The following is a 13888-nucleotide window of genomic DNA, read 5'->3' as shown; positions in this document are numbered from 1 at the left end:
AACTCACAAAAATCTATAAAACTGTATTTGGTATAGCGTGCTACCACAATTCACATAAGTAACAACATTATGGAGTGCACTGAATTTTTCCTTTAAACACAAAAGTGCAGAAATAAGGACATACATATGCACAAATATCTACTTTAAATAATAATATCAGGTAATAATGTTTCAACAACAAAGTTCACAGTCAATGCTTTTTAATTCATTTAACCTATATGATGTCCTTTGGTTATAAATTCACCAATATATGTTTGTTTTAAAAATGACTGTGTGTTCAAATTAAATAATATACAAAACAGCATACAATTGACATAACATTGTTATTTTCTTCAATACCATGGTAACAACTACCTTAAACATACATGAATTAATTAAGTAGCAGATTTGTTATTTGTTGGTCAGATTTGTATGCTTTCATGTCATACAAAGAGATACAAACCAACAATACTGCTCAAACAGAAGATCTTTAGTCCTACTCCCTCTTTCCAACCATGATAGCATTTACAAGTGAATATGTTCATTCTGATATCATTGGCTCATATTTTTAACAATGCATTGTATGTGTATTTTTGCATGGAAGATATATTTTACACTTTATGTACATGCAGTTTACAGAATGATATGCATTTTAGGGTACAGACTTTAAATTTCAAAGTGTAAGCACTACACCACAACAGACGCAAGCATGTAAAAAAATTTTTTACACAATGTACATAATCAATATAACAGATGGGGCATTGAGAAGACACTGTACATGAACTTTTCAGATTCTCAGGGCATTCCCTCCGGTTTTTACAGTTCTAGTTTATGAGGGACAGCATAGAGCTCATCAGATAAAAATATCAATATCATCAATATCAGAATTTTAAACATACAGTTACCAAGATTCAGTGAAAATCACCAAGCAAAAGTTCCTAAAGGTTGCCAACATATTCATATTCTTTTAAGGTACTACATTCACTCACTTAGTACTTTAGTAGGTATTTATTATACTTTATTATATTTTTTTCACTTATTGGTGAAACATATGCTGCTGTAGCCTATCCACTTATTTTATGTTCAGAGATATTCTGCTGCAAACCACTGTAATGTGTGGTTATTTGCGTGACTGTCACCTTCCTGTCAGCTTTGACCGGTCTGGCCCTTCTCCTTCAAGTTGTTATTACTGTAAGTGTAATGTCAAACCTTTTGTCAGGATCTGAGGTACAGAAAAGGGTGTATGGTATTTGCTAATCATTAAACACACTGGACTACAGCATTATCACAAACTCCAAAATATATAAAAAATATCTGTGTGGAATAATGATACTGTACCTACATATAACATCTCATATTGACATACCACTACATTAACAAATAGGTTTGTTGCTTTCTTTTAACATATGATATACTCTATTATATTATCTGTGTGAGTGTGTTATATATAAAAAAAAACAAAAAAAAAAAACAGAGACAATAAAGTTAAAAAAACAGGTGGATTCATCAGGCACAAGCTCATTTCCTCTTTAAAACAGGTTCCACCTCCAGTCTGGTTGCCACACATTTCAGGCCACACCTTTTTCCAGTTTTTCTTTTGCACTTATGATCATATGATGGATTTTGTTTGAATATGGTTTGTTTATGTTGGCTTGGCAGTTGCACTATACATTAGTATAGAACCCATCAATATTACATATTTTTTCTATTTAGTTTGATTTATTGACATTTCAATGTGATTATAGGAGAGTGAAAATGAATCACAGATATAGTAACTGTGTAGAAAAAAAGTTATGAATGCAAACAATTCATATGTTATCAAACTTCATCTATCCATCTATTATCATCCTTCATAATATTTTAGAGAAAATATTTTGAGATCAAGTCAGCTGCACATTACACAAGAATTCATGCAATTTCAGCACAGTGTATAACAATGACCCATCTTATGTCTGTGTGTGCATGTGTATATGTGTATTTGTTTGTGTATGTGTACACACACACAAAATAATTTCAATGCTTTTAAGTTTTAAGCTTTTAGGTAAGTATTGTTTTTTTGTTTTTAATGTACTATATTTTGATTTATATACCTTTATATAATTTTATTATATCTATTTACCCTCTTTAAATAACTACAGATAATACATGGCATCTGTTCAAGGGTATTTCCATTTCAGTATATTTCATTTGATGAAGTTTTAGTTATTATTATTTCTGATTACAGGTGTTGTCAGCTCTTTTTTCTCTTTTGTTGAGACTAATAATTTATATTTCCTTATCTGTGAAGCACAGTAGGTTACAATTATTTCAATGAACGATGCGATTAAAATGATTTAGAATTAGACAGAGTGTATGCATGTACCTATGTCTGTATGTCTGTATGTCTGTGTGCAGTGGGGTGCAACCATTTTGGCAGCCCTGGTTTAAATGTTTGTTACAATGAATCTGTATGTGATCAAAAGCAAACCTGAACTCTAAATGGTACATATGAGTTAAACATGAGACATTTCTGCACATTTTAAAGCAAGATTGCTTTTTATTTTCATTTTTTACTGTTTATAAATTATTTTTAAAAAAAAGGAAAAGGGCCCCGTGTAAAAGTTTGAGAACACTTTTGGATTATTCTTTGATTTAAATTACTAAGGCCAGACCCTGTGATTAATTTGTTAGGGCTTCAATGAGTCATCTGAGTATAATACCAGGGCTAAACTTTTTATTCTGAAGCAACTCCATACCTTCTAAAGTATCCAACTGCACTGATTGTTCTGCCTCATGTTAACAACCATGGGTTCCTCTAAACAGCTGTCATGGATTTCAGAATGAAGATGGTTCATTCCCACCAAGAAGGAGAAGGCCACAAAAACTATTTCAATGTTTCAATCTACCTATTTCCACTATCAGAATCATTAACAGAAAATGGAACATTAATTGAACAGTTGAAGTCAAGGCAAGGTCTGGGAGAACAAGAAAGATTTCAGATAGACTCACCTACGACCTGGTGAGAAATCTTCAGAAGAACCCACATCGCTGCAAAAAAGAGTAGCAGACACAAGTCTAGCTGTTCAAGGGACAACAATACAACGGACTTTAAACAACCTACATGGCCGAGTTGCCAGAAAGAATGATCTCAACACAAAATTAAGCGTCTGAAGCAAGCAAAAGAAAACATTGAGAAGCCTGAAGCCTTTTGGAACAATGTACTTGGAGAAAAAAGGGTGAAGCCTTTGTAGAGAAGAACACCTTGTCAACTGTGAAGCATGGAGGTGGATCCATTATGTGTTCGGGTTGTGTGGCAGCTGGGGACACAGGAAATATTGTGAAAGTGGAAGGAAGAATAGATTTCAGTCAGTCTAATGTTCAAAGGTCAGTCCAGACATTGAAGTTGAAGGGAGGTTGGATTTTCCAGTAAGGCAATGATCCAAAGCATACCTCGAAATCAACCTTGTTCAAGTACCTCCAGGAAAGACGGATGAATGTTTTGGAATGGCCACCACAGTTCCCAGACCAGAATATTATTGAAAATCTGTGGAGAGATCTCAAAAATACTGTACATGCTAGGAGGCCGAAGCATATTTCTGAGCTAGAGGTGTTCTGCCAGGAAGAATGGGGAAAATTCCACAAGAGAGAATTGAAAGACTCTTAGCTGGCTACAGGAAGTGTTTACATGTTGTTATAGTTGCCCGACAAGGAGTTATAAAGTACTAACTGACAGGGCTCCCAAACTTTTGCACAAGGCCTTTTTCCTGTTTTTATTATTCTGAAACTGTAAAAATTTGAAGTAAAATGTAATCTTGCTTTAAAATTTGAAGAAATGTGTCATGTTTAACGTTGTACCATTTGCAACGTCAGGTTTGCTTCTGTTCACTTAGATATTCATTGTAAAAGGCTTTTTGACCAGGGGTACCCACATTTTTACACACTACTGTAAGCATGAACACACTGCAAAAAATGGCTGTCTTAAAAAACATTTTTAGTCTCATAATAAGTAGAAAATATTAGCTTGTTTGCTTGACAAGTGAAATTGTCTCACCCAAATTTTGAAATGAGTCAAACTTTCTCACCTCACTGGCTTTTTGTCTCATTTAACAAAAAAGTAATAGAAATAAGATTTTAAGTCTAAATATAAGACTAAGATGCTTGTTAAGACTGACTTATACTTAGTTTTTTTTGCAGTGTGTGTGTATGTGTCTGTCTTTGTGTGTGCTCGTGTGCGAACACGAGCGTGTGAGTTCAAAAGCGGTGTTCCCCACGGGTCATGTGAGACGAGAACTCGTAGCGGTCCTGGCTGCGGTAGCCGCACAGGTTGCACTCGAAGGGGTCTCGGAAGCCGTGGCAGCCCATGTGGATGGTGTACATGACGTGGTCCAGGAAGAGGATGCGGCAGTGTTCGCAGCGATATGCCCTCACCTGCTCCCCCTCGCTGCTCAGCACCTTGTAGGTGTCGGAGGCCACCTCCAGGGCTGCCGCCCGGAGAGACTCGTACTGCCGCTGCTCCTCCTTCACCAGCGGCAGAGCCCCGTTGCGCGCCCCGGCAGCGATGTGGTTGGTCAGGTAGATGAGGCCGGTGCCTCCCGCTGGCCGCTCGTCGTTGTTGCTCTCCGTGTCGGTGGAGTCCTGCCCGCTGTGGCTGGGGGAGCCGTCTCGCTCGCTGGATGCCGACTTGGCGTTGGACAGCAGGAGCAGGTTCTCGGCCGCACTGTCTTTAGCTGACAGGCCGTGGCCATTGTGACTGTCGGACAGGGGCTTGTGCAGGGGGTAGATGCCCACGTCTGAGGAGGAGGCCGGGGAGGTCTGCACCAGCGGCCTCAGAGACTCGGCCCCCAGGTAGCTGATGGCGCTGTTGATGGCCTGGTCGATGACGTGAGGCTGCATCAGCTCGGTTTCTTTGAAGCCGGGGGCCCCGCTGTCGTAGGGCAGATCCGACAAGCGCTTCTCACCTAAGAGACAGAGATTAGGATCCGTCAATGGATTGTTTCTATCAGCAATTATTAGCAGCAATCAGTAAGCATTTTTATTTACAATTTGATTCATTCTGTATTTTTTTCTTTTTAATGTCCTGTTTCTAACAAAAGCTTATTTGTACAATTTGAACAATATTTTAATATGCTTTGTTGTATTGCACAATATTGTCCAGTCTGTAGTAGTTTTGCCAGTTAGCTTTATTCATATATGCAGGATATGTTTCCATGCTCCATCCTCTGTCCCAAATGGCCTGCCAACAAACCAGGGGACCAAACAATTTGTGACATTGTCTTGAGAAATAAACTATCACCCTTTAGTCAGTCCAGGCTTTTAATGTGTAATATTGGCTGATTTAGGAACTTAATTTGCTGCTGCCCAGAGAGGATTTCTTAGCTTGGTGTGAGCCTCTTCTTTCAGGCTAAATTGCACAGATGACAAATTAATCTTATCACAAGTACCAAAGAGGCAGCATCATTTCAACCATAAATTCCACAAAAGGGGACTATAATTTACATTAATCCAGCTATAATTCCCACAAATAATAATAAAATAATAAGAAGAATAAAATCAACAAACTGACCACATTTCTGAAAGAGGGACTAAAACCAACACACTGACCATAGGACTCAAAGAGGGACCAAAACCAGCAGACTAACCTCATAGAGGGACTAAAATCAACCAACTGTCCATACAGTCAGTCTCACAGAGGGGAATAAAATCAATCATCCTGATTCTGACAACAGGGCCTAAGCAGAAAAGCTCAAGCAGTCTTTTCCCTCTGTTCAGGATCTCTCTCCCATTGACAAATGAGGTTAACATATATCAATCATATTTAATTTTAAAAAGCAGATTTATTTTAATCATGCACGCATAAACGTGCAAAATGTGAAAGGTACAGCAGATATGCAGAACTAACTCATTCTGTTATTTCACATTCTACTCTTCCATTTGGATGGAAAGGAAGCGATCTGTTCATTTCTATAATTAATTACATAGTCATTTCTAATAATGTAAATTTATCCAAGTGGTATCATTACTAACTACCCAAAGTTAACAAAGGACTTTCAAACACTACTTTTTTGACAGTTTAATATTAAATATTTTGGCTGATCGCCATTATGATCACATTCTCTGATCACCAGCCTGTAAATAACATGAACAACAAAGAGTAGCACATCAAAACAGAAGGGCAACAGGAATATTAAATAACCTGCTTCTATCATATTATTTAGTCCAGTTAACACCTGTATTATACAGGTCAGTACACAGCCGATTGTTAAAGAAACACAAAGAAACATACTTTAGCCCTTACCCACATACTTCTGTGGCATAGAACTCTTACGTTTGGCTACATTATTAGCTAGTCTGTCTAGCAGCAATGCCCTCTCTGTCCCGGTCTGGCTTAAGTCTTCACTCAGTTCATTCTGGGTGCTTTCTTCCTTTACTACTGGAAAGCAAGACAGAAAAGTAATGTTTAGAGATAAAATAAGTAGATCTGTCCCATCAAATCCACAAGGTCGGTACTGATGGCAAAAATATGCCAATTACTGCTCAACACCCACAAAAGGCAAAAGTAATAATCCAGTCAAAGGCAATGCTAAGACAACGGGCCTCAAACTTAATACTACTGCCTCATGAGGGCAGGAGGCACCAGAGGTCCTGAATCACATATCTCACGCAGCTACACAACACACTTGGCTAAAGCATACAGTCAATGTCCACAGCTAATGGGAAGTTGAATTACACACAGCTAATGTGCAAATATGATTCTGTTTTTCCCTGCTGTGTTGTTGAATCTCCTCATATCCAGTTTGCCACATATCTTAGTACAAAAATACCTTATTGGGCTTGACAAATCTAAAATTTGCAAGGATAATTCCACCACTTAATTTGGGAAACAGCTACATACATACATACATACATACATACATACATACATAGGATTTTGGCACTCTTGATTAAAATGAAGGAAAAAAGGCAGCATATAATAAATAGCAAAGATAAGTTTAGAAAGATAGGTTTTTATGTTTTGTCATGTTCAAACACATGGGAAAACTATATACTTTTACTTCAATGCATATGCTATTGTGTTTTTATTAAGTAACCCCAGTTTTTCTGAAAAATAATTTTCTGTCAAAATTATTATATATACAGTGAGCACCATAATTAATTGGACAGTGACACATATTATTTTTGTATTCTGTACTGTAGCACATTCAGTTTGAAAGAGTATAATAACAATGAGATTGAAGAGACTGTCAATGCAGACTGTCAGCTTTAATTTGAGGGTATTTTTATCCATATTGGATGAACCATTTAGAAATGACAGCACCTTTTGTACATGGCCCCCCAATTTTAAGGTACGACAAGCAATTGTTGACTTGTTGACTTCACAGATGTGTTTCATAAGGCTGGTGTATTCATTGTGTCATTAGTGAATGCAGAAGGGAGCTGTAGATGGGTAGCCTTGATTCTAGACTTTACAATCACCTTTGGAGATTGTTGTTGGGGTGTGACAACATGAGGAAGATAGCAGTGTTGATGCAAATGAACCTGGCTCAGAAATCAGGAACATTGCAAAAACACTGGATATGCCCAAGTCGACAGTTTCAATTATGTCAAAAGACCCGGTAGACCGAGGAAGACCACTGTAGTGGATGACTTGGGGAATACTCTCCATGGTGAAGAAACCCCCCCTGACAATGGCCCAACAGATCAAAAACACTCCCTTGGATGCAGGTGTGGATGTGTCAAAGTCTACCATATGTAGAAGACTACACTGGCAGGACTACAGAGGGTACACTACAAGATGCAAACCAGTGATAAGCCTGAAGAACAGAAAGGCAAGATTACAGTTTACTAAAAAGCACATAAAAGAGCCCAAAGAGTTCTGGAAGTCTTGTGGACAGATGAGACAAAGTTTAGCATGTACCAGAAAAGAGGAAAGTGTGGACTTCATCCTGCAACAAGACAATGACCCGAAATAATACTGTAAGAGCAATAAAAGGGTTTTTGATGGCCAAAAAGTGGTTGGTGCTGTCTAAGGGTCGCAGACTTCAAGCAGTCATTGTATGCAAAGGATATGCAACCACATATTATAAATTATTACTTTATTCTACATTCTATATTAAACTGCACATATATATTTTGATGCCCTGGAAATGGGGGGACTATGTACAAAATGTTTTATAATTTCGGTTCATTTGAAATTGATAAAAAAAATCATCAGTTAAAGCCAACAGTCTGCAGTGACAGTCTGTCATTGTATCCTTTCAAATTCACTCTAGAGTGCAAAATAACAAAAAAATGTGTCACTATCCAATTCATTATGATGTTCACTGTATGTATCACAGTTATAACAATATAACAATTATTGTAAATAAAATCAAACATTTAATTGCTGCCAATAAAATGTTACTTAATTTTGTAAATCTAAAGGAACTCTATTGTGTCATTCCATCACTTCCTGTTTCATCAGATTATAAAAATGAGGTAACAAGCATGCAAACTCCCTTTGTCATCCATCAGCATGGGAAAAGCAAAAGAACAGTAAATTCAGATGGTAAATGACAGTCATGTCTGGTAATGGGTACAAAAATGGTTGGCATTTATATAGCTCCTTTATCCAAAGCGCTGTACAATTGATGCTTCTCATTCGCCCATTCATACACACACTCACACACCAACGGCGATTGGCTGCCATGCAAGGCACCGACCAGCTCGTCAGGAGCTTTTAGGGGTTAGGTGTCTTGCTCAGGGACACTTCGACACAGCCTGGGCTGGGGATCGAACCAGCAACCCTCCGATTGCCAGACAACTGCTCTTACTGCCTGAGCCATGTCGCCCATTTTGTTGCATTTGCAACAAAATGCATAAACATACCACTGAACAATAATAATAAAAACGGCCAAAAAAATAAAAATAATAATAATAATAATAAAATAAAAAAAATTTAAACATGTGGAATGGTTGCAAACTTGTGTAAGACCACTTTCTGAATTAACTGCTTACTATGAGTCTTTCTCTGTCTCTCTCCAGCAGACAGACAGCCTTTGACCTTAATGTCTCTGCTTCTCAGCTAGCACATTCTGGTCTTACAGCAAGGTCAACAAGGGGTATTCAGAAGACAAAATACTGATAAATGTTCATGGCCAGCTTCATGTCATTTTGTTTTGGTAAAGCCCCCCCTTTGGGAAAAGTGTGTATAAGAGTCTTACTGTGTCTGATGCAAATCAGAAAGCCGGTAAGCTTTCTCACTTTCTGTCATTTCTTTGCAAATAAATACGAAAGTTAAAGAGAAGAATAGCTATTGTTGTGTTTTTACTGGATCTGTTTCATCAGACGATGCTCACCTGTCAAATGTTAAAAAGGGCATTTTTCCCTAACAGTTGCCAGGAAGAGGAACTGTCAGGAGTTTTTAAGAAGTCTCGAAGAAACCAAATCTCAGATCAGAGCTGGAAAACTATAGACCTATCTATAATCTTCTGTGAAATTTCTGGAGAAAACTGTGGCAAAGCAACTCAGTACTTACCTTAGCTCAAACCACATCCATGAAATATTAAATCAGGACATTGACAATGCCACAGAACCAAAACTGCACTTGTTCAGGTTACTAATGTCCTACTGTAAGTGCAGCTTTTGAAACAATAAGATTGATGAGATTCTATTGTAAAACTAAAGGAAGAAGAGTCCAGCTACTCTGAGATGAAATATGGTATTCCACAAGGATCAGTGCTAGGACCATTATGTTTCTCAATATGATACCCCTTCGCAATTTGGAGTTTCACTGCTATGTGTACACACAGATATACACTCAGTGATCACTTTATTAGGTATTCCTTAGACTTATTGGTCTTCTGCTGCTGTAGCCTATCCACTTAAGATGTTTGATTAATTGTGTGTTGAGCGATGCTCTCCTGCATACCACTGTTGTAATGTGTGGTTATTTGTGTTACTGTCACCTTCCTGTTTTGACCAGTTCAACCTTCTCCATTGACCTGCTGTATCTGCCCGCAGAACTGCTGCTCACTGGATGTTTTTTGTTCTCTGCACCATTCTCAGCAAAGTCTAGAGACTGTTATGCGTGAAAATCCCAGGATATCAGCAGTTATCTGAGATATTCAAACCACTTTATTCAAGTCACTTTGATCACATTTCTTCCCCATTCTAACATTTGGTCTGAAAAACTGCTGAAACTCTTTACCATGTCTGCATGCTTTATGCATTTAGTAGCTGTCACGTGATTTGTTGATGAAATATGTGCATTAACAAGCTGGTGAACAGGTGTTCCTAATAAAGTGCTCAGTGAGTATTATATTATTATAATACATAATATGTGTACATCTCTCAGTTAGAGGCTTGTAATGTAGATATAATGGCTTGGATGCTTTCTAACTTTTGTTTCAAAGGGTTAGGAATAGTTGGTTTTAGTCCCCAAAAAACTAAGGGAGAAAATGTGTACTATTATACTAAAGTTTAATGGTTGTTTTGATAAACCAAATATGCAGTGAAATTGCTGTTACAATTGCTGTTACAATTTCCCAGACCTAGTTTTAGACAAAATCCCTCCAAATGTGTTCTCTGACCATTTCACAAATTATAAGAAAATACACATGGCTGTCATCTTTGCCAGGGGTGCCAATGTGGTATTAAAATATTTTTTTTATTTGAAAAATGTAAGACTTTAGTTGATTTGGTTTTAATGATTAATAAAGCACACTATTTTGAAAGATTTAAGACTTTGGTTGATTTGGTTTTATTGATAAATATAGCACACTATTTTACACAAGTGGGAAAATAAAATTTATCTCAATAGCTGTATTTGTTTTAGTTTACAATATTTTATGTGCATATTTATCAAGGGTGCCAATAATTCTGGACACATACGTGCATACATACACAATTACATACATACATACATGCATACTGTTATGACCTCACACAAATGAGTTTATGGCATCTTTCAGTTTGATCGTTTTTCAGTTTAATTAATTAATGTCCAATTACTTTAATTGCATTACTTTACCATTTTCTTTTAAGTATTAAAATAAAGATATTCTCAATGATATTAAAATATTCACTCTCCAAGAAATTAATCATTTTTACAAGTAAAAATGACAGTGTCATCTGTGTGTCCCTTGATTGTAAAAACGGTTTCAAAAATGCATTCATACAACACGTTACAAGAGTTACAATAAGAATGAGATTCCATCTTCAGCTTCTATTCAGTTGCTCATCACCTCACAGTTGTACAACCATCCAAAGTGTAAATCCATAGTGATTTAGCATTTGGATGCACATCATTTTCTTAATGGAGCAGACTGCTTTCGAAGGCACTGACCTGAGTAGATACTGTTCTGGAGGCCCATGCACTGCAGGTAGTTGTGGCAGCGCTCCTTGTGCTCCTCCAGTGAACTACGTTGCTTATAGCTCCTTCCACAATATGCACATTTGTGAGGCTTTCCCACTGCAATGCCAGGAAAGTAAGCAATTAAAATAGGGGCAGGCACAGTACAAAGGGCAGATGATATGGACACTGAGCTTTTAGAGTGAAATATGAATAAAATGCTTGTCATATTGAGATTAAACTAAAATGGCTGCTTTCATGTTTCATTTAAGATAGTTAAATTGGCATACAGAGATAACGCAAGCATGGTCATTGATGTTACTGCTGTTTGTGATTGTTTGATTATTTGGTTTTGGTGTTTTTATTTTATCCTTGGGTGTAAAGGGGGTAAAGTATAAAAAAAAAAAAAAAAAGATTAAACATTTTGCATAATAAATTATATTTGATTTAAGCTGCATCCTAGTGTTTTTATCACTTTGCGCCGTCTGGCGCCTCCCCCTCGCCACACCTGCACTTCACGCTCACAACTGCTGTCTGTCCTGGTTCCACGGTGGTGGAATGACCTCCCGGTGGATGTCAGAACAGCAGACTCTCTGACCTCCTTCAAGCGCAGACTGAAGACTCATCTCTTCAGGCTACACCTTTCCCTCCCTAACTGACCACCATGATTAGCCTTAGACTGTAATGGCACTTATGTATAGATTGTATAGATATTGTAACTTTTTTTTTTTATTGGCTGTTGTATTGTTGTACTCAGGCTATTCTAGCTGCCAACTGTGGTATGCTAGTTTGGAAGTTGATTGTACTCTTCAAGGGTTCTGATTATCTGTATGTTTACACTAGGACTCGGAACTGTACTGTCCTCTCAGGTCCTCTTCGCACTTATACTTGTGTTTGATTTGCACTTCGTTGGACGTCGCTCTGGATAAGAGCGTCTGCTAAATGCCATGTAATGTAATGGTTTTAAGGTCCTAACACAAACACATATAACTGCATGGATACATGGATATCTGCACTATGCAGTCACTTGACTAGTGCAGTAAGAAGATTTGTACAATTGTATCATTGTATGCTATACAAGCCCGAGGCATGTCCACGTTTACCAAGACAGATAGCTATCCGCATACAACCACACATTTGCAGTATCCTACTCTAGGAATAACTGTCTGCGTACATGCATTTGACAACCCAATTAGGAACCGATTGATTCCCTTCAGTCCTGAATTAGAACATTTTAGTTTAAAATGTTTGTGGGCAAACAAATGTTTTACTTGCAAGGTAGCACAATATGCATGACTTATATTCTTATATTCTTCATGACATGCATAGCTATTTCTGACAAAATGTAGCTTATGATGGTAAATAATCCTAAACATGAAAAGCACCTAATTGAGAAAAAATAACGGGATTGTAATTGTGGTAGGAACAAAAACCGTCATACATAGCGGTCCCCCAACGTTGCAGACCCCTGAGTTAAAACATTATTTTGGATAAATTAGATAAAATATATTTTGGATAAATATTAAATGAATCATGCTAAGACTACACGCCTTCCTTCACCATAGTCATAACTTTATGCAGTTCCTTTTTTGTGAAGAATCAACATTTTCGACATTCAATAGAAAACACTTTGTTAAAAACCCCCATCATTCTTGAATTTTGGACTCCAACACTTGAATGGATTGTAGCTGTAATGCAACTTATTGATAAAAAATAAGAACAATTATATACAATGCAGTCAGTTTTTGGACAGCTTTTGAAGATATTTACATCCATATTGTGTGATCCAGTTATTGGTTATTGGACAGTTGGCTTCTCAGCTGTTTCTGATTTGCCAGGTGTATTCAACATTTCCATAGTGCAAGTATGAGAAAGCTTTCAGTATCTAGTCTTGATTTTTGTCTTGTGATTGCCTTTGGAGCCTGTTATTGGCATTTGTCAACATGAGGACCAGCATTCTACTAATAAAAGTAAAGTCAAATGAGGCAGAGAAATGCGAAAGAAAAACAGCCGGAGACATAGGTCAAACAAAAGGCTTACTGAAATCATCGGTTCGGAACATCATTAAGAAGAATGACGGGTGTATGCCCGGTGTATGTTTGCCTTGCTGTGGGATGAAGCACGGTCCAATGAGTTTGGGGGCATTCATTAACTGCTGATACGGTATCAATGAAGGTAAGTGAGCCAGCACCTGTAAGAGCTGCCCATGCTGTAACTCCATGTTTTACAGATTATGGGGGTGCTTTGATTCTTGGGCAGTTCATTTAAAGGCTCCATACTTTGCTCTTGCCATCACTCTGATACAAGTCAATCATTCTATCAAATTCTATCTGTCCAGCACTCTGCAGACTCTTCTGAGCAAACTGTAACCTGGCCATCCTGTTTTTGCAGCTAACTGGTGTATCCTCTGTAGATATGTGGGCGACATGGCTCAGACAGTAAGAGCAGTCGTCTGGCAGTCAGAGGGTTGCTGGTTCGATCCCCCGCCCGGGCTGTGTCGAAGTGTCCTTGAGCAAGACACCTAACCCCCAAATGCTCCTGACAAGCTGGTCGGGGCCTTGCATGGCAGCCAATCGTTGTTGGTGTGTGAGTGTGTGTATG

The 13888-nt window shown here is 37.8% G+C and overlaps 1 protein-coding gene across 8 annotated transcripts in view; it reads right to left on the bottom strand.

Annotated features, from left to right (window-relative positions):
* Positions 1 to 3332: 3332 nt before the first annotated feature.
* Positions 3333 to 13888, bottom strand: part of ikzf1 (IKAROS family zinc finger 1 (Ikaros)) — a 41665-nt gene continuing 31109 nt past the window's right edge. For 2 of the 8 annotated variants that reach the window (XM_061241033.1, XM_061241002.1), the window contains 3 exons: positions 11282 to 11407; positions 6254 to 6388; positions 3333 to 4916 (listed from right to left, as the gene is read on the bottom strand). In XM_061241033.1, the coding sequence (XP_061097017.1) occupies positions 4210 to 4916; positions 6254 to 6388; positions 11282 to 11407 (968 nt within the window). In that variant the 3' untranslated portion in view covers positions 3333 to 4209. The remainder of the gene's footprint in view (positions 4917 to 6253; positions 6389 to 11281; positions 11408 to 13888) is intronic. The other 6 variants (XM_061241043.1, XM_061241010.1, XM_061240992.1 and 3 more) reach the window with 3 other exon arrangements.

Source organism: Conger conger, chromosome 1 (genome assembly GCF_963514075.1).
Source record: "Conger conger chromosome 1, fConCon1.1, whole genome shotgun sequence".
NCBI lineage: Eukaryota > Metazoa > Chordata > Actinopteri > Anguilliformes > Congridae > Conger > Conger conger.
The sequence above is the reverse complement of the archived record's forward strand: the minus strand, read 5'-3'. Positions and strand labels throughout refer to the sequence as shown.